Source organism: Marasmius oreades, chromosome 2, assembly GCF_018924745.1.
Source record: "Marasmius oreades isolate 03SP1 chromosome 2, whole genome shotgun sequence".
In the NCBI taxonomy this organism is placed as follows: Eukaryota; Fungi; Basidiomycota; class Agaricomycetes; order Agaricales; family Marasmiaceae; genus Marasmius; species Marasmius oreades.
In genome coordinates, this window is record NC_057324.1 from 782,612 (window position 1) to 808,033 (window position 25,422).

The window sequence follows — 25,422 nt, forward strand, 5'->3', positions numbered from 1 at the left end:
AAACAAACCAAACCCAGCAACCAAACCCAATCAACTCATCTCACCATCCTCACCAGAAGAATCCCCACCCCCACCAACTTCCACAACAAAATCACTCACAACATCCTGCAACTCCCTAACAACCCCACCCCGATCCCACTCCCTTCTATTCCTCCACACACAACTCAAACACGTCGCCCGTAGCTGCTCCAACTGCTCAATCGTCAATGTCGACGTATGCAATCGCAGACTACTCTCTAATTGCGCCAACAGATTCTCATCAACGTGAAACTCCGGTAACGGCGTAGGTGTCCTTTCTACCCCAGGCATCGGGGATGGTTCTCGGTCTCGATCTCGGGGAGGTTCGGGTGACTTGGAAGAAGGCTTGGAAGGATGGGGATGAGGCGATGTGGATTTTATTCTGATAGACTGCTGAGGTAGAGGCATCGACAAGAAAGGATCATCGTCTATCACAGGTGGCGGTACGGGTGTAGAATGGATAGGCATCTCCTCTGACAACGGGTTGAGGAGCGATGGATCGAAACCAGAACTCCGTGGTTGTTGTTGGGCTGCTGTTCCGAATTGCCCGTGCACTGGGTCAACCAACATCCCATCCCGTTCACGTTCACGTTGATCACCCGGACCCGGAATAAAGTTGGACGGAAACCGACTCGATTGCTCGTTATTCTGCTGCCACACGTTTGAATGTTGTTGTGATCCAGAAAGTTCGTGCTGTATCGGATAAGGAGAATGTGTCGATCGTGACGGATGGCCGAAATGAGGTTGATTGACTGAAACGGGATAAAAGTCCTGAGATGGTTGATTGAAGAGCTGCGTTGGTTGATGGGGTTGCATGGGTGGTAAAGGTTGGTGCGACTGTAGCGGATAGTGAGCCTGCATCGGCTGGAACGGCTGTGTTGGGTGCGACATATCTTGAGGATACATAGAATGCATTGGATGCAGAGGATGGGGTTGCTGCGGCTGCACCGACGGTCCCGCTTTCGCTGCTATATGTATCGAAGGTGCCGGTTGAGGAACAAGCGACTGCATCGGTTCAATCGTCAGCGGAGCAAAACGAACACTTGAATGTTGCCGCGGAGGAGTAGCAATCTCCAAAGGGTCACGATTTTCATCATATACAAACATCTTCGACCTCTTCGGATCCCTATTTTCGTCCTTTTCATCCTCAGACCCATGCGAATCCGTACCTCCTCCCCCTTCTTCCCTCTGACGCTTCAGTCGTCGCTCAAGTTTGACAGGATCCGTTATCCCAAGCTCTGGTTGCAAACCATTATGTCGCGCACTCTTACGTGTTCCCATAAACCCGTTCCCGTTCCCATTATCACTCCCATTCCCATTCCCACCCGCCTTTTCCTTTTCCTTCTCCTTTGCTCTCACTTTACTCTTCTTATACTCCTCCCTCCGCTTCCGCTCACGAACAGCCATTCTCTCGCACTCGAGCCGGAAAGTCGCATCAAATTCAAGTATGCTCACTTCAGCAGCATTAAACATCGCCTCGGCCCTATAATGGCGTTCCAAATCTTCTTCAGCACAAAGCGCTGTATTCCGAACGATTTTCCTGATATCATCTATGAATTCCTGGGGAGTGAGATACCGTCCTCGATAGAGTTCAGAATGCATGCGTTCTAAATCCATGTCATGAAGTTTCGGAGGTCGTCTGGTGGATGTAACTTGTACTTGCACTTCGTTAGAAGCCGGGAGGATATCTATTCCACCGCCGCCACCACCACCACCGTTCATCAACGGCTGATCTTGTTGCGGTGGATCAGAAGTGATATCTATCACCCCGTTCACGACCGTGTTAGACTCAACAATGGTGACTTCTGGCTGATCATCATCATCATCATCACCCTGGAATTTCGCGTACGAGTACTCCTCCTGATTTAGAATGAACATGTCATTGAGGATTTTTTTAGAACCAAATAAATAAAACAACTTACCCTCGCCCGTTTCGTGAACCGCCTAAACTTCCTTTTCAATTCATTCAAAATAGGCCCCAACCGATATTTAAGCAACGCAATAACACGTCCATCACTCTCTTCTTGTGCCGCCAACTCAGCATCAGTCGGTTTCCTCGGTTCAAGGGGAGGAGCAATCGGTAACTTCTCCAACACTCTTTTCTTCCTCGGCATACCATCAGCAAATTGATTAGGTGGCCGTCGCACTTCTTCGATCAATGGCTTGAAAAACTCCACGCGTTGGTGTTCACTAGGAACAGGAATCTCAACCCGGTTGTCTTTTGTTAATCCGAACCACGAACGAACATCCTTTGGGAGATCGAGGAACCGTCCGTCAACGATGGCAAGAAGAAGTATGGGATCCGTGGGAGCAAGCGTGTCGAGCATCGCGCGGACCGTGGACCGAGCAGTCTCGTTCACTGCGGCGCACCACCCTACCAACGAGGGGATGTAAATCACAGAAGGCTGGTGACGCTTCGCTTCAACGAAAAGCTGAACAATCCCAGCTTCGACGGTCTATAAAACATTACATCAGTCAATCTTAAATCTCTGCTAACGTATAACGTACCCTTGTTGAATCACCCATGAGAGTACCCAACTCTAGGCTTTGTACATGGTATCCCTCTAAATGATGTAACACTGCAGCTCCTACATAAGCTTGCCCCATACCTAACGAACCATGAATAATAACTCGAGGCCGATATATCCTCAGCTTTTCCATAGCTATAAAACTACGTGATCAAGGGGGGGAAAAGGTCGCAATAACAAAAAAAAACACATACATTGCAATGTCATCTCTCTTTCCAACGCCCCCTCCTCACCCTGGTAATCCTCATACTCCGCCTCCTCCAATGCCGTCATCTTCTTCTCAGTTGGCAAAACACGACTTATGACCTTTTTCACTTCTTCCAAAGTTTCCGACAACAGAGGGACAAGCTGTGGCGGGAGAGGTGATGCCGCTGAAGATGACGATCTTGCAGAAGACGGCACAAGTTCTACGTATCCGTCAGAAAGAGGAAAGCCTTACAAAAAAAGGGGGGGAGTGCTTACTCTTAATCGAAATCATGAAATCCCGTAACCCAATTCTGACAGAATCAGGCTTGAGCAACAACCGATCATTCGACTTGTAAATCTGCGGATACTTCCTCTGTACAGCATTCAACGCAGCCTCTGTACACAACGCCTGTTTGAATAAAAAATAAAAAATAAAAAATGGGTCTAAACACCAAAAACACTTACTCTCAAATCAGCACCCCCATACCCCTTCGTCAACTTCGCCAACCCCCTCACCCTCTCTTTACTCTCATCATCCTCATCGCTCCACCCTTTCCACCCCCTCGTCATAATCCCCAAAATCTTCTCTCTAGCCTCCACACCAGGCAACGGGAAATAAAACTCCCTATCAAACCTCCCGGGCCTCCTCAACGCAGGATCAATCGCATCCGGTCGATTCGTAGCTCCAATAACAACAACCTGTCCTCTCCCATCCATTCCATCCATCAACGCAAGTAACGTAGAAACAATAGAAGCATGGATCTGATCCTGTTTCGAAGATCGTACAGGTGCCAATCCATCGATTTCGTCAAAAAAGATAATAGACGGTTGAGAATTCCGTGCTTCCTCAAATAACAAACGCAATTGTCGTTCCGCTTCTCCTACCCACTTTGAAAGTGCATCGGCACCTTTACGCATGAAAAAGGCTAAAAAAGGAGAGAGGTTATGACATGATATCTCCTTTTTCCTCAACACTTACAAATTTGTTTCCCATTGGACCGACAGCTGGCAGCAAGAGCTCGAGCGAGTAGGGTCTTTCCGGTACCTGGAGGTCCATGGAACAAAACACCTCTTGGTGGTGTCACCTTGAACTGTTGGAAAACTTCCGGATACAAAAGTGGTAGAACCGTCATTTCCTTCAATGAGTTGATATCTGTTCAAAAAAAAAACGAAAATAAGGGAAGGGAACGTAAAAGACCAAGTAGTCAAACTGACGATCATCAAGGCCGCCGACTTCATCGAAAGTAACGTTGACGTTGACTCCAAGAGGATCCGCATCCGCAAGTGCTTGGGGGGAAAAAGTGAGGGGGGGATGCGCAACAGTTTCCTGTTTATCACTTACTCGAATCACCAACTCGGCCGAGATTCGAGGGCGTTCCAGCAGCAGCAAGATCACCAGCTAACAAGCCTCCTCCTCCACCTGCAACCCCACCTCCAAATGCACCCAACCCTCCATAGGGCTTACGAGGAGTTCTATTGGGAATATCCGAGTCCTAAAAAAACATATGAGTCAAAAATTTGAAACAAAAGGTGTCCGTCAAACCCACAGAATCATCTCCCGCCCCAGGCAAACCCATCCATCTCCCTAGTTCTGCACCAGTAGCACTCCATCCTGGACCCTTCGCCCTCCTCGCAGCAGGCCCACCTCTCCGTCCACCACCTCCTCCAAATTTACTTTTCGCCATAGGCCGTGTCATCTCTTCCAAAGGGGGCGGAATAGCATAGTTGACCTTTTGACGCTGCCTCAGCGAATACGGTTTCCCATCATTCTCTGGTTCGACTTCCTCCTCTTCCTCCGGTCGTTGGTCGTTCATAGCAATCTCTAAATCATCCACATCCGTATCCCCCTGAGCATCCTCGTCAAATGAGCCATCAGCATCGACTGATCCTGGAGATCCCTGTGGTTGTGGTTCGTAGATATCAGCTTCTTCTGTTTTGTGTCTACGTTGAGCGCGTAGAGCACGGGCAGCGGCTTGGGATGCTTTTTCGTCTATAGGTTTCCGGGTGGATGTGGATGATTTGCCGGTGCCGTTGGAACGTGTGGAAGGTCTTTTTCTTAGACGGGTGTTGTATCCACCGCCCCCGCCAGCGTCGTCGTCTTCCTCGCTGGCGATGAAGCTGTTTTTCCGTGACCGAAGGTGTCGACGGGGAGGGAGACCACCACCCTCGTCTTCGTCGTCACCGTCGTCGTTGTCGTGGTCATCTGCAGAGTGGCGACGTAGAGAACGCGTGCGTGTTTTGAATTTGACACCGTCATCGAATAGAGCACCGGCTTCGCTTGGGCCGACTTCGTCATCTGCTTCGCTGCTCTCGACGTAAGATTTCTGTGCTACTCTTCTGCCACTTCTGGTACTTGTGAAAGTGGGTTTTTGGTCTTGGGCTAAGGGGTCGTCGTCCTCGTCGTGGTTGAGTTCGGGTTCGGGTTCTCCGTCTTGCATTGATTTGTCGCTCTCGTGATATTCGGAACCCGAGGCGAGGATGTCGGAGGTGCTGCGATAACGCGAAGAACGACGAAGGGGAGGGTTGTTGTTGTGACCGGCGGCCATTCGTGAATGATGGCTTGAAAGTTTCAATTTGATGGTAAGAGGTGAAGCTTGGGTATGAGGTAACGGTGTTTCCGAAGCGATGTCAGAAGGATTCATGCAGTCAGCGTTGCGTTGCTGAGGATAACGCTAGGGGGGGGGGAAAGTGGGAAGTGGTGGGAGGTCGACGGTGGCGTCGAGAGAGTGGCCAGCAACGTCTTGCACGACGACGAACCAGCTTCCTGAGTTGAAGGAAAAATGAGAAATAAGTCAAAGACTGTTGTTTGGCTACGGCACCTGGTTTGTTTGGCTATGTTGGTCACACGGTAAGTTCCTTCAGGCGTGCCTCGAATCAACCTTCATCCCCTCTAACCGTCCCCTCCACCCTTTAGTCCTTATTTTCCACTTTATGGAACATTCAGATATTGGATGCCAGTATGAATAGCGACCTCGAGAGGGTCATCGAACCCCTCCAAACCACCCCTTCTCGGGAAAATGCCAGAGAAAATAATGACAATAAATTGTTGCAATTTGAGAGAAAGCTTCAGGGTGGAAGTTGAGAGAAAGAGAGGGTCAAATCTCGTTTTTTTCTTTCCTCCTCCTCGTCGAACATTACATCGGCGTCATCCTAATAGAGTCATTCGGCCCGAGAATAGGCCACTCCTTCCTAATATGGCTTAACCCGAAGGCCCTAATTACGGCATTATGGCCGGATTGCCGTAGTCCGTTGCTCAGGTGCAAACAAGTACCAATAACGCCGGAAAGTTCTCACGCGACACAACACGAAACCCTCCGCTCCCCTGAACGTCCTGGTCGTCCTCAAGAGACACTAAACCCCCAAAAACTTCAAAATTGTAATGACCGTGAGTTTTGTTTTACGGTTGGGAAGGTTTAAATGGAAATGGAAGGCTGCGTGTGCTGGATTCTGGAGGAACTGGATGGATGACGTTTCCGTTGCATGGATAAAGTCCGTTCCAGGATTGGGATGAGGATGTAGGAGACCTCGAGGGGAACTGGACTGGCATATCACCTTACGATCACGTTCGAAAACCTGGAAAGCTAACACGCTTTTTTACAGGAATCTAATTTCAAACGCTTCGTTCAAGTCGGCCGCTTGGTTCTCTTGAAGGCTGGTCCCTGCGCAGGAAAGGTCGCCGTCATTGCAGAGATTATCGACCATAACCGGGTCAGTTGTATTCCTGTCGCTTCACTCGTACTTTTGCTCATGCATGCCCTTACACTTGCAGGCTATCATCGACAACCCTATCTCTGATGTGCCCCGTCAAGCCTATCCTTACAAACATCTAGTTCTCACCCCCATCTGCCTCACCAAACTTCCTCGTACTGCATCGACCGGTGTCATTAGGAAACACCTTGAGAAGGAGGCGACATTAGCCAAGTGGGAATCAAGGTAAAGATTTTTCCTAGAGGTTTATGAATCCTCGACTAACGTCCATATTTCTCAGCTCTTGGGCCAAAAAACGAGCTGCTATTGAAAAACGCCGGACTCTGAATGACTTTGGTCGGTTTCAAGTCTTGATGGAGAAGAAGAGGAGACGGGATGGTGTCAGGAAGGCGGTCAAGAAGTTGGCATAAGGTTGAGAGGGTGTCTGTATTTGTTGCTCCTCATGAGTTTATGGCGTATGGCGTATGGCACACATTTTTTCACTCCTACACGTTATTGGCAACGGTGTACTGGATTTATAGTCTTGTGCTTGAACTTCGGCGACGCTGTGAATGGCTAATGGTTCTTGCAACGTACTATTCCTGTGACAATCTTACTTCCGACCCTCATTTCGTTACTCATTCGGAAATCCGCATCTCACAAAAAAGTACATACTGTTAAAATCCCATAACAAGTACGATAAGAGTGCAAGTGTACCGGGTACCGCTCGCGTGCAGACGTCCTTCTGGTACATCTCCGTCATCGGAACCCTCAACTTTTCGACTGGACACCATCGCGTTCCATCGGCACGTTTTCGCCATCATCCACATCTCCCACCTCCCTTCCTCTCTCTCTCTCTCTCCTCTTTCGATCCTTCCAATATGGCCAAGAAGGACAAAAACAACATACCAAATCCAAATGTAGTCCCGAATCGAGATATCATCCATCGTCTCAATTTTTTGTATCAAGCCAGTGTTTACCTTCATAGCGTGGACGAGGACGATTCTTGTAGCACCCTTTCGACTTCGCAGCCGCAGCCTGAGCCTCAAGTGTCGGCGTCGTCGAGTGACGCTGGTGTTGTAGCGAAAACAAAAACGAGGGGGAGGGGGAAGAAAAGGAAGATATGGAAAGTTGGGATGGGAGATCTTGCGAAAGCGTATATCGGGACTATGAAGGTTGTTAGTACCAAAACGACGGTTAGGATGTGAGGAGTTTTCTATTTTTTATTGTCGGACGAAATCATATAAATGCTGATGCTGAACTTTCATTCATCAGGGATCCATCTATCAAGAGAACGCTTTGTCGAGGTTGTAATACCGTTTTGGTTGTTGGGTCGACAGCATCGGTGAGAGTGAAAGGTATACTCGTTGTCGCCGTATATATAAGTTACAGACAGACTGAAACGAGGGTAATGTGTGTTATAGGCTCTCCTTGTCATGGACATTCCATGAGATATACCTGTTTGAAATGTCAACATTCACGCAATATTCCAGCTCCCCCAACCAACGACGAAAGTGATCGTCGTGATATGGATATGGACATGACCTCCGAGTCGGCACCAACTTCAAGTACGCGTTCGCGGCGAGGAAAACTACAAAAGTCGATAACTCCTCGTGGTGGTCCTCCGTTATTTGCTCGAGACGTTGGGCATGTCGTTTTCGTGGGGGAGAGAGAGGTTTCGGTTGATAAGCAGGTTTTCGGGAATGGGAGTTTTGTCACTTAAGATGGGAGTTCTTTGGGTCGGCACCCTTTTTCGATCATAGAACGTGTCCGCAAAACATCGAGGTGTCGCCTGGTTGTTGTTATTGATAGTCATGCCCTCCGAGATGGGTTCACGATGGGGATGAACGATGATGGAATAGAACGTCCCTTGGTCCAAGTGAGCTCTCCCCTTACGACAATGAATTTCGAACCACAGTAAATGATGGAGAACCATGATGAGGTGTACCGCGAGATGAGGGTACGAGACAACATAGAGTGGGCTTTGACGGCGACCACAGGTTCACTACTTGCGAGACCTTCTGCTCGCCCGTAATACGTCGTCTTCCTAGTTTCTCTGAAGACTGTATTATATCAATCTGAGGTGGAGACATGTACAATGGGTTACAAGAAGTCGCTAATGCAACCTGTATTGTCAAGATATCACTAGTATTGGAGAACATGAACGGAGAGTATAAATGAAATAGATCCTACGCCTAGCCTAATCGAAGTAAATCTTCTTTTTGTTTTCATGCGGTACGATTCCTCCTGAACGGGCATTTCCAAATTTCGGTGGACCGCCCCTTCCTCCACCCCGTCCCCCACCTCTTCCTCCGCCACGTCCACCACCACGGTCACCGAACCCTCCCCTTCCACCACCACCACCGAACCCTCCCCTTCCACCACCACCACCACCAAACCCTCCCCCTCCTCCTCGCCCACCACCACCGAACCCTCCTCGTCCACCTCCACTAGCATCTCTTGGCTGCGAGAAGTCCAATCTCAGCGATCGCCCGTCAAGTTCAGAACCCTTCTTCGCCTCATACGCAGCTTTAGCACCATCCAGCGACTCAAATTCAACGTATCCAAACCCTTTCGGTCTCCCAGTATCCCTGTCCGTCGGTAACCTAACACTCTTCACACCCCACTCATTAAAGACCTCCCAGACCGAATCTTCGGAAACACTGAACGCCAGGTTCCCCAGGAACAATGTCGTCGAAGGTGGACTTTGGGTATCTCCGAAAGCTTTCGCCCTCTTGTCCCTATCCGCAGCTTTGTTAGGAGGTGTACTCTTGTCAACCCGGATGCTCCTCCCATCGATTTCCTTCCCGTTCATCTCCTTCAAAGCCTTTTCTACGGCATCAGGGGAAGAGAAATTAACGTATCCGAATCCTTTCGATCTTCCAGAGTTACGATCCATCTGAACGGATGCCGAAAGGACTTCACCACAAGAGGCGAACTCTTGAGCTAACCAGTCGTTGTCAACGTTCCATGAGAGCTGGCCAACAAATATCGATTTGATCTCTTCTTGGGAGCTATCAGCAGCTGCGGCATCTCCGTTCGCGAGCTTGACTTTTTTGGGTGGGGCGGTCACAGAGTCGGCAGCTTTCCGTTTGCCTGAAAAAATGACGGAAAGAAAAGGGATTCAAAATAATGAAATGAGGGGTCCGAACAAACTGTTTTAGGCTAACCATTGGCACTGGGTTTCGTATCATCACCCATCTCAACGTCAGATTCGTCCTCAGAGCTCGACTCGGAACCATCACTCGACGATTCGTCTTTCTTGGTTTTAGACGCAGCAGACGGTTTCTCGTCTTCGTCATCTGACGAGTCGGAGCTGGAGTCATCTTCTGACTCGGCTTTCTTCACGGGTGTTATTTTTGTTGTTTTGGCGGTAGGTCCTTCATCCTCCTCCGATGAGTCATCTGAGGAATCTGAATCTGAAGACGGCTCGATGGCCTTTTTAGCAGCAGCAGCAGCAGGAGTAACAGCAGGCTTCTCGTCTTCTTCTGATTCTGACGAATCCGAATCCGAGTCTGCCTTCTTTGCCGGTGCCGGTGCCGCCTTTTTGGAAGGGATAGCGACGGCCTTCTTTGTAGGGACGACCTTTGCTGTAGGCTTTTTTTCGTCTTCTGAATCAGAGTCGTCGGAACTATCAGAATCGGCTTTTTTCGCGGGTAATGCTTTGACTTGTTGAGCTTTGGGTTTCTCCTCTTCAGATGATGCTGAATCGCTTTCGGAGGACTCGTCTGCTGAAGCCTGTAGGAATGTTCGAATCGGTACAAATATAGATGATTTAATGGTAATGATCGCACCTTGCCATTCGCGGCCTTTGCTGGCGTAGCAGTAGCAGCTGGCTTTTTGACTTCAGTCTCCTCACTTTCCGACTCGGAGGACTCGGAAGAGGATTCCTCTTTAGCCTTAGGGAATAAGTCAGTGTTGTAGACAATTTCATCATTTTCCTGAAGCATACCTTGCCCTTTGTGGGCTTTTTCTTATCTTCTTTCTTCACGGCAGATTTTTTGGGTTTCGTGACATCCTTTTCTTCCTTATTGGATGTCTTGCCCTTGTCCTATATATTCACGATGAGTATTGAAATGTAGAATATTCAGAAATAAAAACGTACCGCTCTTGCCTTGGCTAATATTTCAGCAGATGTAGGCACTACACCAGGCTTTTTGCTGCTAGAAGTCTTGGACTTCTTGTCGACTTTTTCACCCTTTTTTTCGGATTTCGCCATTGCGCAAGTGGAAGGTGAGTATATAGAACTTGTTCCAAAAGATTATGCACCAAAAAAAGTCCCATGAGGGCAGGTCAAGATTTCAACCACGTGCCAGACCAGTAATAGAAAGCGCTTTTCCAGTTAACCCCTCCGCGACTTCATCTTTCTACCGAGGAGAATATCAATGTCTGTGAATATTTCGCGACCAGGCCATCGGTAATGGGTATTCTTGGAAGTTTGCGTTCTCAAACGAGTTACGGGAACTCTATCTTTGAGGTCATCGCCTCCACCCGGTGATCAGCCATTCCTTCTTCGACAGGGCTGGAGGGGAATAAATTTCACAGAACGCGTCATCCGTGGAGGGCTTCCTTTATTCGCTGAGGATCCGAATTGACCAGTGGTTATAAGGCTGGCGAAAGGGCTTCCCATACCTGCCCCCATTCTCATACCAAGCGTCGTCTTTCAAACTCGAATATGCAAATTAAGCTTGCTTTCTTTTCGCTACTACTCTTCCTACCACTATCGCTAGGTGTATCGTTTCAGCCACTCGACCAAAATCCGGGTCTGGTCGACAATGGAACATTTGGCCCACCGGTTGAAATTGTCCATCTATTTGAGGAGGAACCACCTATTGGTATAACCGTTGGCCAGTCAGGGAGGGCTTTTGTTAACTTTAACAGGTGAGTGGATGGTTCGTTATACTGGACGTCAGTGCTTCTGACCTCGCTACTACTGAATTTAGAGGTGACCTTGCCACGAATCCGCTCACTGTAGCAGAAATTGTCAACGCGACCGCAGAGGTACCCTTCCCCAGCTTAGAATTCAACACGCCACCCGATGGACTTGTTAACACTACCTCTGGGCGCACCTTCGGTTCAAGCGACTCGCAACACTTTATCAACGTCCAAGCCGTAGTTTTCGACCCGAAAGGACGGTTGTGGGCGATGGATACGGGACGACCAGTCCTTGAAGGTGGAGATAATCCACCAGCTGCTCCTGGTGGACCGAAGTTGATGGGGTTTGATCTAAACAACTCCAGTTCGAATTCGACCGCGCCCTTCAAGACCATCACGTTTACGGAGGATGTTCTTCCCGCTCTCGGATATTTGAATGACGTTCGCTTCGATTTGTCTCCCAATCTTACGGCTTCTGGGGAGGGGATTGCGTATATTGCTGATAGTGGTGGGGAATTATGATCTTGGGTATGCGACGCGTTTTGTTTCTGATTTCCCCTTCCTCCCTCTTTAGGTGCCCATGGTATTATAGTAGTCGATCTGGGAACCGGCGAGTCATGGAGACATCTCGACCAACTTCGGTCTGTGAATCCAGTTACGAATTTCTTGGCTTCCTTCTTTGGAAGTCCAACATATCAAGCCTCTATATTACGACCTGCACTTCATTGGGAAACTGTTGCTGGTGGCGGTATCGACGGTACTGTTTTTTCTGTAATCACTCGACGCCATTGAACTGAAATGTCGTTGTGTAGGATTTGCCATATCCGCCGACGGTCGTTTCCTCTACTTCACCCCTATAGCCAGCCGAGACCTCTATCGTGTCGAAACCGCACCTCTGCGTGTCAATCCTGCTGATGATATGTTCGCCACTATTCGAGCTGCCCAAAACGTGCAGTACCTTGGACAGGTATGTTTTGAAAGATGGTTTTTACCTCTCCATTTTCTGACTATTCTGATAGATGGGTGGTGCCGCGGATGGATTCGAGACAGACGATACAGGCCTCATCTATATCAGTCAACCAGAGCATAATTCTATCAATACCTTCAACCCCAAAACTGGACTCGTTGAGCTGTTTGTCAGAGATCCTAGGATGGCTTGGCCGGATACTCTTTCGTTCGTAGTGTTCCCTTCCATTGGTAACTGAACGTTGGTTCTGACATGGTCTAACTCTACATGCACACAGTGTTGCGGACGACGGATTCCTTTACTTCACTGCAAACCAGTTGTGGCTTAGCCCTGTTTACCAGAACGGAACTGACAAGAGAGTGAAGCCATTTGCGCTCATTCGAGTACCTATCCCTGGTAAACCTGTTCGGTTGATGTGATTAGTCTCGATATCTGCGAGATACAGAACTTTTATTTTTCCTTCTCATATGTACAATGACTGTAACAAGTACGGAAAACATCGTATGGGTATAATGAGGTCAGCATGTTATGGACGAGATTCAAAGAGTCAGAAACCCGGTTTCCTAGACGCCGTTAACAGATGGCTCGGGGTCGTACTGCGAAGGAATGTCAGGCGGAAACCGGGCTGGGAAAAAAAGATAAAAGCCGTACCGTTACGTGCATTGAGGTAGGCCAAGCGGAGACCTTTTTAGAATCATTGAGGTACGCCCAATGCAGTTCTGGACGTTTATGATCCTTGAACCTAATTCGAAAGAAACTCGGCTCGATCTAGCTCCTCACGAGAGGTTTAGAAGTATACCTTTTCAGTTCTCCAGATTGTCCGGGTGCTTTGCCGATATTCTTGAGACTGAAAACAGCTTTGAGCACTTGGCCCATGATCTATACAGACTGTTCAGCAAAGATGACACATTGCTCGGCTGGAAAATGGGTTCACCTTCTCGGTCAACGATTCTCCCAAACACCTATGGTGAGATTTAGAATGGTATTTCGTGGTACTGTGGATAAACACACCTGTAAATACCATCGTCGGTGAAAAGGTGGTGCTTGGTACTTCGGGCGGGGTTGAAGGAGTCGGGATTGGCATAGATCTTTGACTATACGAATAGTGAGGACTGGACCAATAATAAAATATACAATGGAAACCGTACGTCTTGACACGCGCTAGCAAGGTCCAAGAACAGTTCAGTTCCTTTCTTGATGGAGCTTTCTGCGATTGAAACGTCGCCGGATGCAGCACCTGTTGACGATAAAAGTTGTCAGAATATGAACATGAGAATGTGTTGACGTGTGGGGCACGACTCACGGAAAACTCCCTGGAATGGTGGGTCGAGGCCTACTCAACGTATGAGAGCTGTACTAGGTAACCTTGAGACTGTATATACGCACGAAGAGATTCCTTTGCAAAGTTTTCAAAGCCTGAATTGGCCTCTGTTCGGACATTTTGTTCCACCTGGTTCTTGAGACAGAGATGGATCATGTTGGTCAAAGCTAACGTGATTGTCAATCGAGCAGACTTTTGAGCGACCCAAAATCCACCTCACCCAAAGAAAGCTCTGGCACAGTTCCGACCATAATGGCCAAAACAGTGACCGCGGTTTGGTTAGCCGAAGAACCTTGCTCTTGAAGTTTCTTGACCAGAATGTGCTGTTCGTTTGCCTTCGGTTTCGAGAACAAGGAGGACATTGTGTCAAGGATGCCGGAGACCGAGAGCTAGCCGGCGTCCGCATGTCAATTCAACGCATAAAGTTTTGAAACAGTGAGCTCACCCTCTTCAAACCCAAGTGAAGTCCGCTCTCGATCTGGCCTAGGAGTTTGCGTACATGCCCTTCGACCTTTTCCTGCAGCACCATGACTTGAGCGCTCTCGACGTTCAGGAAGATGTATCTGGCGGGAACATGAGATTACGATAGGCAAATTTTCGGACAAGAACCTCACGTGTATATATCGCCTAGCATATCGTAGAACTCGCTGACGGTGAACGCCCCGTTACCAGAAGGGCTGGATTTTAGTGTGATACCAGCCTGAATATTGATTAGTATCGAGGTCAAACCGTGTTGGCGGAGATCACTCACAAGTGAAGCGGCCCAATAAGCAGGTACAGCTTTGCAAACGTCACGAACGATATCCACGGCACGTTTTTGGCCACCCGATAGTCCCCAGGAATGTTCTTTGATAAGCTTCAAGGTTTGTTTGTAGAAGTACTGAGTAGTTTCGGTCTGGCACTCAGGCAGCGACAGGATCTTGAGGACGCGGTCTTGCTCATCACGGCTATCAGAGACGGTGAAGAACCTGCACTAAATGTTTCAGCACCTCTTATAAACCGCACGCGAACGACAGACTCACCCTTTCCCTCTCCCTTTGATGACTTTGTTCGCTCTTTCTTGATATCGGGGTGTCTTGAACTCGCTCGATTTGAGGATATCTCCAATTTGGCGATAATCCTTGATGGTTTGATAGCCGGGGACGGGGCCACTTCTGGCCATATCATATTTATCCACGAGCTTCAACTCCTTCAAGTTTTCTTTCATCGAGTCGGGGGTCATGAGTGGGAAGAAAGCATATGTGCTATTCTCCGTGAACTGCTCCGGAAGAGCCCTCAAGAAGAGACGACCGAGAGTGCTTCCGAACCCCCATGCTCCTGGGTCACGCTGACAATCGGCGAAACCCCAAGCAGTGAGGTTATAAGGGGTGTAGTCGTGAGTGAAATGTCTGTCTCCACGAGTAAGTGCAATCGCGTCACTGAGGATGGCACGACTGATAGTATAGCCTGGGATCAGATGACAGGTAAGAAAACAGTCAGTTATCAATGGTGATTAAGCATCTTACCAGGGCAAAGACCAGCGCCTTCTACGACAGGTTTCGCTTCCTCCGCTTGAAGGCCGACATATAACTCAAGGTATTCGATGTTTCCGTAAAGTTTATCCGCGGCATGGGCAATTTCCGGGTCAGGGTTCCATTCTAGGAAGCTGCTATAGGCTGAATACATTTTATCATGGTCAGAACGCCCCGAAAATTAAAATTGTGACAACGTACGTTTAAGACCGAGATACTGCAGGCAGAACAAAAATATTAGTGTGGAGGTGTCTGTAAAGGTTGGTAGCTTACCCTTCGGAAATCGTTCAAGGAACAAACACCCCATTGCCTGTTTTGCATGATACCCATAATTTCATGCAAACGCATACTCGCTTGTAGCTTGCGTCAATATGAGAAGTTGTACCGGTTGATTTACGAAACCTACCTGGAGTACCCCTTGCCCGGAAAGCCCCAGCTGGGTGGTCGGTTCTGCATGAATAGGCTTAGCTTTCGGAAGGGATGAAGGATTCAGAAATCACGAACGCATTCTTGAGGACGGTTGCTAGATCTTCGTCCTTGAACTTTCCATCTTCTCCACGCTGCAATCTAGAAAGGTAATATTTTATCAAATATGCTCGTATAAATAACTCAGTAACTATGACGTACCCTCCAAACGTCCAGTGTTGAATGTCTGGGGTCATTGCCTGCACTCTCTTTGCAGCATCCTTGAAGTCTTGAGCTGTGACGACATCCGGAGACTTGCCTTCGAAGATGTTCTCGAAGACTTTGTCCACCCACTTCTCGTCCTCAGTACTAGTCGTGGCGTGCCAACGATAAAGGCAATTGAACTAAATGGGTCAAAGGTTATGTGATACCGCTGAACGAGAATCGTTCAAGGACCGCTTACCTCAACACTACATACGTTGCCTTTACCCCGCTCAAAATTCGAATGGTCCTCGTTTTTGATATCCTAAAGGAGATGATAAACTCAGAATAGTGCGAAGGCTTAATTAATTTAAGCTTACGAACCCCAAACGGATCCAAGGTCCAACTGCTGCCTTGTCTTACTAGTCCCAAGATGCAGGAGACATAGTCTGTGAACACAGCTATCGACAAGATATTTTTAGCGTTTCGACCGACATACAGCTAAAGATAACAGACCAGAGCCGAACCAACCGCAATTGATGAGCCGTGCTGTCTGGAAAAGCTCCTCATCTTGGGCGGCCAGTTCTTGTTCAGATTTGATCGTGGATGGATCTTTATTGAAGGTTCCACGTTCATTAATCTCCAGGAGTCTCTCGGCAATATACTGAGCATAAATGTGGAGTGAGTATTGTACTCCTCGGACAGGATGAATTTTGGAGTTACAGACATTATGGTTTCGGCTAAAGAGAACCAAAATCACGCACACGGCAGGCGGCAGCAATAGCAATCTGTCTTCTGCAAACACATCAGGATGGAGGAGCCCACGACCATCGCGCTTCCGGACTTTATCTTGCGCCTCTTGATTATGTCCGTAAAGTGGAGACAAGTCGACGTAGGACGACGTTTCGTTGATGTTGACGTCAGCGTGAGAAGTACGGAAAACACTATGAACAATCAGTTGTCACTCAGAATTGAATAAACGGGAGCGGAATACTGACGTGTGAATGACCAGCGCAGCGAAAGAGAACATCAGCGACGATAAGCCGGCTGGGTGCTTAACAAACTACAGAAACGGGTCATGATGGCTAGAAGACCTAACGAAGTCTAGAACTCACTCCTTCGCGTCTTAGTAGGCTAGATTAGTAATGGAATCAATAACGATCAACATCTTCGAAGATATGTCCATTACTCACGTATCAAAAATAAGACCAGGATCGGGAAGTTCGTGTGCGGGAAGAGGATGGGACTGTTGTACACTTCGGGCGTAAGGCTCCTGTGCTCTCCCTAATTGGGGGATGGCAACGTTATTGAAAGACCCATCCGCCGACCGCCAGGAATATTTGCTTCCAATACAAGTTGCAGGGGGGTGGCTAAGATCGTTATACACTGGGAAAGGTTCGTTAACGTTGGCCATTGAAAGCCGACGACATCCGACGCACAGAGCTTAATGACTTGATCTTGTAGGTCTTGTTGAACCTTACCCGGAGGAAGGTTGGATATCAATGCGAGTCCATGTTCGAGCTAATTGTAGGGGCAGGAACGAGGCTTGAGAACGTGATATGTAATGAGCACGAGCATTTGCTCACGAGCAGCTTCCTATCGTCAATAGAATCCGCGTGTCTCACGGCGTCAAGGACAGTTGACTATAGTGGGCGTAAGTCAATTCAATTGACTCAGAACGAGATCTGTGCTGACCAGAGCACTGTGTTGAGGGTGAACAGTCCCGCCCTTCTTCACCTTACAGTTGATGAGTTTGACTGAAAACGACAGGCAAGACAATATACCCACCTGTTCATTCGTGTCCTTCAACATTTTTCCTTTCGCAGTTGCAGAAGCCCCAGCGGTTGGGGTTGGGGTTCCTTCATTGGAAGAAGTTTCTGTCGAGACGCTGCTTTCCCGCTGCTAAAGAGTTATAATGAGCAAGCATTGATACTTTGGAGAATGCGAGTCAACTCACCGCCCTCTTGAAGAGGGAAGTGTTTCTTGCAATCGACGCCATGTAGTAGAAGGTCAAGGGAAAAGAACGCGAGACAAAGAGACGCGTATTTATACGAACCTCCTTGTGAGATGTTGCCGTGATGAATTCGCATGAAGTCTTCTGATGGTGACTGAGAAGTATATAGTGCCGTTGTTGCGAAGCGAACAGAAATTGCAGATGACTTCCATCTATTACCGTGGAAACATTTGACCTGTCCGAAACCTCTTAGGCGTATTGTCATCCGAATAGTAACCTGTTGAATTCAGCGGGCAATTAGATTACAAAACATGTCTATGCTGCTGTAGCCAATGGGGGTACTACAAATTTTGATACTGCCTCATCGAATAGTGCCGATTTCTGAGCCATGTCGAGGACGAGGGGATGTGTGGGATGTTCGGTCTGTAACCGTCTGGAGGAGGTAAATCAGCGAATTACTAAAGCTCAGGTACTTGAACGGGGACATACAACCAATGCTCGTCCGCTTCTCCTTTCTTGGATGGTCCAAGCCCGCAAGCAACAATATATGCAGCTAAACTTTCTGCATCATTTTGTTGTTGTTGCTCCATGGACTCCTCCAGGTCCGATTTGGCCTCCGGGATCTCATTTCGTAAAATACGAGTAACCCCACGCGCTGTCAGAATATGCGGCGAAGTCAAGGAAGGGTTGCCAAGTTGTTCGGTATAAAATGAAAGAGTGTTGGAGTAACCATCTTTTCCGGTGACAAGTCCAATGTTGGATTCGATTAGTTGTAGAAGAAGATCGTCTTCGGCCCAACGTTTTGAGCGTTCATATTCTCGTTTTGCGAGGTCAGGTCGGTTGATTGAAAGATAAATTTGAACGATGACTGCAACACTAGAGACGAAGGTCACCAAACATGCAAGAAGTACAATGTAGTTTACCCACGCTTCTAAATCTTCAGTGTCGGTACCAAGAGTCTCAAGCGCTTCTTCTACCTCGCCAGCCATCGCGAAGGCCGTTCCAGCAATGACGCGGACAGACGCCTTTTCACGGGGAGTGGCTTCAACATCGTCTCCCTCAATCTCTACTGACAAATCACGTAACTCTTCCAAAGAGGCCTCCTTCGTCGACTCGCCCTGTGCAGCCACGTATCGAGCAAGTGATGCAACCGCTCTGAACGCGACGTTGTGCGTGTTGGACGGAACGAGTTTGAGAGCAGATTTTGAATCATGGAGAGCAATGTGAGAGCGCGCTTGATACAACAGAATCGAGTTGTAATCCGCAGCATTGGGATCTGGAAGGGCCAAGGCTACGAGCGACTTGTGAGCACCTGGAGAGCTTGATTAGCTTGAGGACGATACCGCTCAGTATTACTGGATCATACCGAGGATGAATTGCTGTTTGACATGATAAAGTTCTGAAGAGTCCATATTTGTGTAGGTCGTTCGACTGCGATGGTGGTGAAAGTATGGGAAGACCAGTACACGGTGCACACCGTGGAAAAGTTAAAAGTTATACGAACGTTCACGTTCACCCTTTCACCAGTCATCGACAACAGCAATATGGATCACGACGAAGGTGCCTTTGACATTATCGTGATTGGAACTGGACTCACAGAGTCCATTGCTACTGCGTAAGCAATCAGAGCTACCATAACCTCTACTTTCTCAAACTTCGATAGTGCCCTATCAAAGGCAGGCTTCAAAGTAGCTCAAATCGATGTAAATCCTTACTATGGTGGAGATGAAGCGAGTTTAACCCAGGATGAATTCGTTCAATGGCAAGATCGTCAATTGGCAGCCAACGACATCTATTCTTCGTACTCTCGTTCATCAAGCGATGTTCTTCCTCAATCGAGACAGTATTCTCTGTCACTCTTACCATCTGTCATACCATCAACCGGGCCTCTGATATCGTCCTTGATTCAATCAGGCGTATCTCGTTATGGAGGTTTTCGCATGATAGAGCAGGTCGCAATGTATCATTCATCTGGGACAGTCAAGGCCGTACCTGGGAGTAAAGAAGATATCTTCAGGGACAAGACCATTACTCTTGTTGAGAAGCGTCGACTGATGCGGTTTCTAAAGTTTGCATCTGGAGATTTTGAGGAATCAGAAGAGCTGTCAGGAAAGGAAGAACAGACTTTTGTTGAATTCCTGAAATCCACTTTCTCCCTGAATGACGATATCTCGAATGCCATCACCTACGCTCTTGCATACTGTCAATCACCGTCAGGTATGGAAACAGGTATTCTACGGAGCCCGAAATTTTCGCTGATATCAGCCCTCAGATCCCACTGCTCCCGCGCTGCAGAGATTGCGTCGCTATCTTCATTCGGCTGGACGTTATGGCGCTTCCCCTTTTCTCGTGGGTCATTATGGTAGCGCTGGAGAAATTGCTCAAGGTTTTTGTCGTACGTCAGCGGTTTCGGGAGGAGTCTACATCTTGGGACGGAATATTACTTCTGTGAAGTGCACAGCAGACGGCGAGTTCCCAGATCCGGATCGGCCTTCATATGTTATCCACATGGATGAATTTCCGGAGCCTCTAACTTGCCGGGTCTTAATTTCCTCCTCAAGCCGAATTCCTCAAGAACTCCTCCCCGCTACCCAGCTCTCTAAACTTCGGGAAGCCCCCGATAACGTCACGACGGCGAGATGCATTGCCATCATCGATAAACCGTTAAGATTCTGTTCATCCTCAAGCCAGGAAGCCACTCCAGTGACAACTGACAATGAAGAGTTTGTGGATAATTTGTCTGACCAGTCACCGAAGTCGATGGACACAGGGATCCTTATTTTCCCTCCCTCTTCGCTTCAAGGCGGAGGAGCACTGTCCACCGTTGACGTCCTGATCGTAGGAGAAGGAACAATGTCGACACCTCAAAACAAATGTACGTCTATCTTCTTTTGAAGGCTACCGCCCGGCACTCATATCGTGGTAGGGATACTATATTTATCAGCGCTCAATCCTCGCGGTGAATCTCCGGAAACACTGCTCAAGCCTTATCTACAAGCCACCCTCAGGTTGCGAGCAGAAACGTCCCCAGATTCGGAACCTCTCACGCCTATCTTCACTTCGTTTTACAATCAGCGGTCACCACCTCCAGCACATGCATCTACTCCCCGTTCCCCTTCTACGACCTCCTCTACGAGATCGTCAGTTCTGCCAAACTACATCCTTGTTCCACAGCTTTCTCTTCAGCCACTGCCTGAACCGCCGGATATCGCAAATGTTAATGCGGAGAAAGTGTTTTGGGATGCGATGAGGTTTCTTAGACCGCAAGCTCTCAGTGCTGATCAAGCTGAAGGTCTAAGCTTCTGGCCTCCGCTCCCCAGGGATGAGGAAGACGATGATGACTCGTGAGGTGGAACTGGGGTGTCCAGGGACGTTCAGGAGTTCGGTGGACGGTGGCGCAACATTGCTTGGCTGCGTTGTTTCAGGATAAATTGTTCCTTGGATGAGTTGTCTTAGTACATCGGGAACCCAGGGTAGCGTTGAGTGTAAAGCTTGTACAAATGATATTGACAATGCGGGAAGTGTAATCCGGTGGCGAGGTGATCGGTACTTAGTATTCGATCCAGGCCCAGTTCCCATAAACTCCCAGTGTAAATAATTTTATTACATGCTTCTTTCTCCGACATTCCGTTTCGTGGTCTGACAGGAACGATGCGCGATGACCATGAAAGAATTGTCATACATAGAGCTTTTCGGAAGACTTTTCCCTTACAATTTTACATGTAGAAACACTGTGAAAGTGAGACCCAACATGTCCAAGGCAAACAAATATATAATTACAATAGCATCCAAGATATATACCATACTGTTTCGGGAGCTGTTCGAACGATGTGCGAGCTCGAGAATAATAAGCGGCCGTGCCGCCGTCCAAAGTCGTCGGCCCCCACGCGCCGGCTGGTTGTTGTACATAACCTTACTGTTCTCCTTCACCCGTACCAATGCTCTTGGAAGTCGTGTAAAATTTTGGCAAATCCATTGAATGATCCTTCCATGAGCGCGTCCGGATGTTCTTCCCGTGGTGAAAATGTGTCAGGATAACCCTCTGTGAGTGGGATTTAAACATGTCATTCTACCGAATTCGATTGATTATCATGCATCAGAAATAAGTAAAAAAAAACACACCATTCGCTTGAGTGCTTACGGCGTTCGTCACTTGAAGAATGAATTCTAATACATCTCAGTGTGTCCTCGGGAAGTCTTTCCAACAGTAAGTATAACCATGTCCACGTCCCCCGGTAAGTCCAAACACCCCTTCCACCCTCGATATTTCCTTCGTACTAAAGGAGACTCTTGTCAATTATAGATACTGGAAGAGGCTTTGGTAATACCCTCTCCGGTGGCATTCAAGACGTGTCTGCTCTTCTCCCTCTTCTGGGCACTGAGCAATGCGAACGGCATGTAGGGTCTGCTCTTGACAAGGGATTTCTTTACGCAGCGGCGACACCTTTATCGATTTTTGGAAGCCTCGGGATTGTCAAGACAGCCTTTGCGACAGTACTTGCAACTACGACATATCCATTTCGTGGTGCGAATTGGTTAGCTGATGCTGGCTTTGCTTCTACGGGAACGGTCTCCTCTCTTGTCACAATCCAGAATGGGACGGTGGAATACGGTGCCGAGAATTGTTTGCGCCAGCTGCTGGATGACCAGCATATTGGGGATCCTGAGCTTATTTCTAGTGTGGATTGGTCAGGTTGGGAAAGACGGGTAGTAGACGCCGAAGCAGTGAGTGGCCGAAATTGTGGTGCAAAGTTCAATTCTTAATATCTGATTACTCAGAATTCCACAAAACGCGTCGTTCCATGGAATTTGAAACTGATACTGGCGTCTGCACTTGGATCCATGATCAGCATGACACCTTATCTATACCTCATCAGCAGCACATGGGGTGAACCCCTCGCATGGCTGTTTCCTGCTCTTCGATCGTTCGGTTCGTTCCTGTGCGTCGTATGCATCCAGCTGGCGCTCCAACTCCGAATCCATCGCATTGTCCAGTCACGGCTCCTGTTGATGAAATTCCAGAAACGGTCTCCCAGTAATAACACAGGTCCAAAAACTCTAGAGAACGAACTTCATGCTTACTTTTTTGGACACGATTCAAAGGCATCATTCCTGAGTCTTGTTCACCTCCGTCCTCGTATCGGAGATCTCGAAAGAGCTAGTTGCAAGGGTAACTCCGATTGCGACGAGATGGAACGACAACACGCAGCTACCTTGCTGAGCTTTGACTGGCTCCTCTTCCTTTATCAAGTTATGATCATCATTGGAATGGGCATGGTAGTAGCAGGTTACATCGGCTGCTTCAATCTTGTCGGGAGTGTGGATATCGTCAGTGGTCCTTACGTATGGGTTGGATTGGAATCACTTCTCTCATTAGTGAGGATATCGCTCTGGGGCTTGAATCCGGCTTGGGATGAGAGCACTGGGTTGAGGTTATCGCTCCGGTTAATTTCCAAGGATATGCCAGCTCCCCCCGAAACCGAGGATTCCGATAAAGGAGCTTCTCTCTCTTACTTCCCCCTCATAACAAGCCCTACTCCTATTGATTTTGTGGAAAAAAGGCGGCATCACCCGAACTTTCGTGGAGTTACTTTTGTTGCTCACCCTGAAAGCGAGTTCTTGGGCGCTGCCACATCATATACCGGACCTCTAAATCGCTTCAAATCAGACGACATCTCCTCTCTCCTCTATGCTGTGCTTAACCTCGGTACGGCAAAAAAAGTATTGTGCACAGTTGTTGTCCTTGCGCACTCTCGTGCTTCAATATGCCTGGTTTTTGACGACGCCCACTCCTGGGCGATCTCGTCCACCTACAAGTTGCTCCCCGGAACGACCACTCTTCTGGTAACGTTCGAGGATATAATAGAAGAAACCAGCATTTTAATACCTCGGGAAGTTTATGATATGGTTTCTAGTCACGCCCGGAACCTAGCATCTCGGTTTTTTGGTTTACCGCGTACCGAACTGGCTATCAAATGGGACCTCACTACCATCCAAGCCAATTCAATGTCCAGCGATGAGAGGATTGTTGTCGACTCCTTGACGGCGCACGACAAGCAATACAGGGCGACTAAGATTGAAAACTGGACGCAGAAAATTGTCTTTATGAGGCGAAGAAGACGAATTCTGGAGCATCTGAAGGACACCGCAGAATCAACGATGAGCGAAAATTCTTCTCTCGTGCACAAGTTGCACCTATTCTTATTCGAGAGCTTCATCTTGGAGATGGATTTGTGTCTGCAGGACCACGAGTTCGCCGAAAGACGAGCCTCCGATAGGTCTCTTATTCGCCGGCTTGCCCCTGAATGGACACTCGGGATGCAACAGCGCATAAGTGAAGAGATGCAGATGATAGAGTCGCTGTGCCCAGACCCGGACCATTTACCTTTTGTGATATGGAACGAGCTTCAGTCAGGTCTTCAAATGTTACGAGAGTCGGAAGACTTTGTGAAGGTGCTGCGGTGGATGGGCGATTATGTTAGAAACCTGAAGATGCCATTGGAGTCAGTAAAACCTCCCCCAGTATATTTCGAGGACGCGTTGGGGGGCCGCTCCTTATTCGTTCTCTGGGCACGGATTTCTGGTGCATGGGTTTCCGATGCTACTGAGAAAGCCAAGTTCGAGCAGGAGTTCCATTTCGCTTTACTGAGACTCAAGACACTCTTGACTCGTGGCTTTTCTCGTTCAGCGGTTGCGGGAGACGTTCTTTGCTCGTCTTCTTGTTTCTTCAAGCCTTATCTGGCCATGGATGAGGTGTCGGATTATCACTTGTTTGGTCTCTCGCGGAGCAATGCCCCGTGCGTATTGCAATTGGGACCGGAGGACCCGAAATCGACTCTCGGTCAGTTAGCCTCCCTGGATACAATGCATCAACTCACCACTCTCGATGTCGTTCATGTTCCGACAACACCCGAATTCCCTGATCTTCTCTTGGGAGTCCTTGAAAAACACACTAATATAGTGGCTCTGTCATGTCCAAGACTTCTTGATGATGCTTTGAAAACCCAGCTCATTCAAGAACGTGTATTCAAGAATCGAGAAATGTGGAAGGAAAAGGCTAGCCAACGGAATGCAGAATTCCAGTATCTGGTTGGATTCGAAGCAGATAACCCGTTCGGCGTGGAGGAGCAAAGTAATCCGGCATGGGAGCTTATGGCTATGTCGAGAACAGAGCCAGAGGAGGAAGTTGCGAAGACACTCACGGCGGAACAGGATGTGTTGTGTCTACACGAAGGTCGTGTCGAATGCCTGATCTTAGTCTACACCCCAACTTCTGGTCGTGTAACATTCACCTTTCGCGCTCTGGCAGAAGATTACGACGAAGGTACCTGGAAGGCAGATGGAGTTCAGGTCGAGGTTCGTTTGAAGGGTGGCGCAGAGACGGAGTGGACGTATGTTACGGAGTCGCGACGGGACTCTCTTGCGCTTGACAAACCACTCCAGGTCGTGGTTGAACTGGGAAAGGGGGATTACGAAGTTCGGATCAGGCTATCAAAAAGCTATAGTCCTGACGATTTCTTTGGCGGGAATGTTGTCAAACTACAAGGGCTAATGGGCGCGGATTTCTTATCAGACTCAAGAGTCGGAAGTTGAACTTACCCATCCGATTGTGACGCTCAGCACTTCAGCGAGCTGTCGTCGGCGGTCGCGAAGCCTGTCCGATAACAAAAAGACGTTCGTTTGTATCTGAATGGGACTTAAAATCCCTTTCTGACTTTCTTCCTCTACTCATTACTGTCTTTACTATCGTTTCTCTGAACCGAAAATGT

The 25,422-nt window shown here is 48.3% G+C and overlaps 9 protein-coding genes across 9 annotated transcripts; 5 read left to right on the top strand and 4 right to left on the bottom strand.

The window, feature by feature from the left end:
- Window positions 1-30: 30 nt before the first annotated feature.
- On the bottom strand, window positions 31-5,821 carry E1B28_003833 (uncharacterized protein; the record flags this gene model as incomplete). The annotated part of the gene is made up of 11 exons (XM_043148268.1): window positions 5,552-5,821; window positions 4,280-5,496; window positions 4,075-4,225; window positions 3,948-4,019; window positions 3,712-3,885; window positions 3,198-3,658; window positions 3,009-3,141; window positions 2,741-2,953; window positions 2,527-2,681; window positions 1,941-2,474; window positions 31-1,878 (listed from the first exon to the last, which is right to left on the bottom strand). The coding sequence occupies exons 2-11, from the start codon at window positions 5,372-5,374 to the stop codon at window positions 31-33; spliced, it is 4,836 nt and encodes a 1,611-aa protein (XP_043012860.1). The 5' UTR covers window positions 5,375-5,496; window positions 5,552-5,821.
- Window positions 5,822-6,111: 290 nt separating this feature from the next.
- On the top strand, window positions 6,112-6,850 carry E1B28_003834 (uncharacterized protein; the record flags this gene model as incomplete). The annotated part of the gene is made up of 4 exons (XM_043148269.1): window positions 6,112-6,117; window positions 6,333-6,440; window positions 6,502-6,665; window positions 6,721-6,850. 4 exons carry the CDS (start codon window positions 6,112-6,114, stop codon window positions 6,848-6,850), a joined length of 408 nt encoding a protein of 135 aa, XP_043012861.1.
- Window positions 6,851-7,300: 450 nt separating this feature from the next.
- E1B28_003835 (uncharacterized protein) lies at window positions 7,301-8,142 on the top strand (the record flags this gene model as incomplete). The annotated part of the gene is made up of 3 exons (XM_043148270.1): window positions 7,301-7,623; window positions 7,695-7,777; window positions 7,844-8,142. 3 exons carry the CDS (start codon window positions 7,301-7,303, stop codon window positions 8,140-8,142), a joined length of 705 nt encoding a protein of 234 aa, XP_043012862.1.
- A 477-nt stretch (window positions 8,143-8,619) lies between these two features.
- Window positions 8,620-10,651, bottom strand: E1B28_003836 (uncharacterized protein; the record flags this gene model as incomplete). Its single annotated transcript, XM_043148271.1, has 5 exons — window positions 10,525-10,651; window positions 10,372-10,470; window positions 10,214-10,318; window positions 9,590-10,157; window positions 8,620-9,515 (listed from the first exon to the last, which is right to left on the bottom strand). The coding sequence occupies exons 1-5, from the start codon at window positions 10,636-10,638 to the stop codon at window positions 8,620-8,622; spliced, it is 1,782 nt and encodes a 593-aa protein (XP_043012863.1). The 5' UTR covers window positions 10,639-10,651.
- A 150-nt stretch (window positions 10,652-10,801) lies between these two features.
- Window positions 10,802-12,680, top strand: E1B28_003837 (uncharacterized protein; the record flags this gene model as incomplete). The annotated part of the gene is made up of 6 exons (XM_043148272.1): window positions 10,802-11,300; window positions 11,363-11,802; window positions 11,869-12,051; window positions 12,107-12,261; window positions 12,314-12,468; window positions 12,539-12,680. The coding sequence occupies exons 1-6, from the start codon at window positions 11,095-11,097 to the stop codon at window positions 12,678-12,680; spliced, it is 1,281 nt and encodes a 426-aa protein (XP_043012864.1). The 5' UTR covers window positions 10,802-11,094.
- Window positions 12,681-12,683: 3 nt separating this feature from the next.
- On the bottom strand, window positions 12,684-17,698 carry E1B28_003838 (uncharacterized protein; the record flags this gene model as incomplete). Its single annotated transcript, XM_043148273.1, has 31 exons — window positions 12,684-12,857; window positions 12,913-13,003; window positions 13,061-13,140; window positions 13,196-13,223; window positions 13,273-13,355; window positions 13,410-13,498; window positions 13,565-13,594; window positions 13,648-13,749; window positions 13,803-13,971; window positions 14,028-14,145; window positions 14,197-14,282; window positions 14,334-14,550; window positions 14,605-15,028; window positions 15,088-15,237; window positions 15,295-15,310; window positions 15,367-15,446; window positions 15,500-15,543; window positions 15,598-15,660; window positions 15,721-15,902; window positions 15,962-16,024; window positions 16,084-16,160; window positions 16,216-16,363; window positions 16,427-16,643; window positions 16,698-16,762; window positions 16,815-16,833; window positions 16,893-17,085; window positions 17,139-17,220; window positions 17,286-17,342; window positions 17,395-17,436; window positions 17,488-17,601; window positions 17,657-17,698. The coding sequence occupies 31 exons, from the start codon at window positions 17,696-17,698 to the stop codon at window positions 12,825-12,827; spliced, it is 3,204 nt and encodes a 1,067-aa protein (XP_043012865.1). The 3' UTR covers window positions 12,684-12,824.
- Window positions 17,699-17,915: 217 nt separating this feature from the next.
- E1B28_003839 (uncharacterized protein) lies at window positions 17,916-19,149 on the bottom strand. Its single transcript, XM_043148274.1, has 4 exons — window positions 19,020-19,149; window positions 18,581-18,965; window positions 18,143-18,529; window positions 17,916-18,086 (listed from the first exon to the last, which is right to left on the bottom strand). Exons 1-4 carry the CDS (start codon window positions 19,063-19,065, stop codon window positions 17,969-17,971), a joined length of 936 nt encoding a protein of 311 aa, XP_043012866.1. The 5' UTR covers window positions 19,066-19,149; the 3' UTR covers window positions 17,916-17,968.
- Window positions 19,135-21,277, top strand: E1B28_003840 (uncharacterized protein). Its single transcript, XM_043148275.1, has 4 exons — window positions 19,135-19,268; window positions 19,317-19,870; window positions 19,926-20,528; window positions 20,580-21,277. The coding sequence occupies exons 1-4, from the start codon at window positions 19,198-19,200 to the stop codon at window positions 20,999-21,001; spliced, it is 1,650 nt and encodes a 549-aa protein (XP_043012867.1). The 5' UTR covers window positions 19,135-19,197; the 3' UTR covers window positions 21,002-21,277.
- Window positions 21,278-21,872: 595 nt separating this feature from the next.
- E1B28_003841 (uncharacterized protein) lies at window positions 21,873-25,246 on the top strand (the record flags this gene model as incomplete). The annotated part of the gene is made up of 3 exons (XM_043148276.1): window positions 21,873-21,888; window positions 21,957-22,378; window positions 22,433-25,246. The coding sequence occupies 3 exons, from the start codon at window positions 21,873-21,875 to the stop codon at window positions 25,244-25,246; spliced, it is 3,252 nt and encodes a 1,083-aa protein (XP_043012868.1).
- Between the last annotated feature and the right edge of the window lie 176 nt (window positions 25,247-25,422).

What these genes read in the sequence shown, in the direction of transcription:
- E1B28_003839 (XM_043148274.1), bottom strand. Translation starts at nt 19,065, where the DNA reads ATGGACTCTTCAGAACTTTATCATGTCAAACAGCAATTCATCCTCG. An exon ending in CAAACAGCAATTCATCCTCG is followed by an intron (nt 18,966 to 19,019) that starts GTATGATCCAGT and finishes CAAGCTCTCCAG; the next exon opens with GTGCTCACAAGTCGCTCGTA. An exon ending in GACACTGAAGATTTAGAAGC is followed by an intron (nt 18,530 to 18,580) that starts GTGGGTAAACTA and finishes CTTCGTCTCTAG; the next exon opens with TGTTGCAGTCATCGTTCAAA.
- E1B28_003840 (XM_043148275.1), top strand. Translation starts at nt 19,198, where the DNA reads ATGGATCACGACGAAGGTGCCTTTGACATTATCGTGATTGGAACTGGA. An exon ending in ATACTGTCAATCACCGTCAG is followed by an intron (nt 19,871 to 19,925) that starts GTATGGAAACAG and finishes ATCAGCCCTCAG; the next exon opens with ATCCCACTGCTCCCGCGCTG. An exon ending in GTCGACACCTCAAAACAAAT is followed by an intron (nt 20,529 to 20,579) that starts GTACGTCTATCT and finishes ATATCGTGGTAG; the next exon opens with GGATACTATATTTATCAGCG.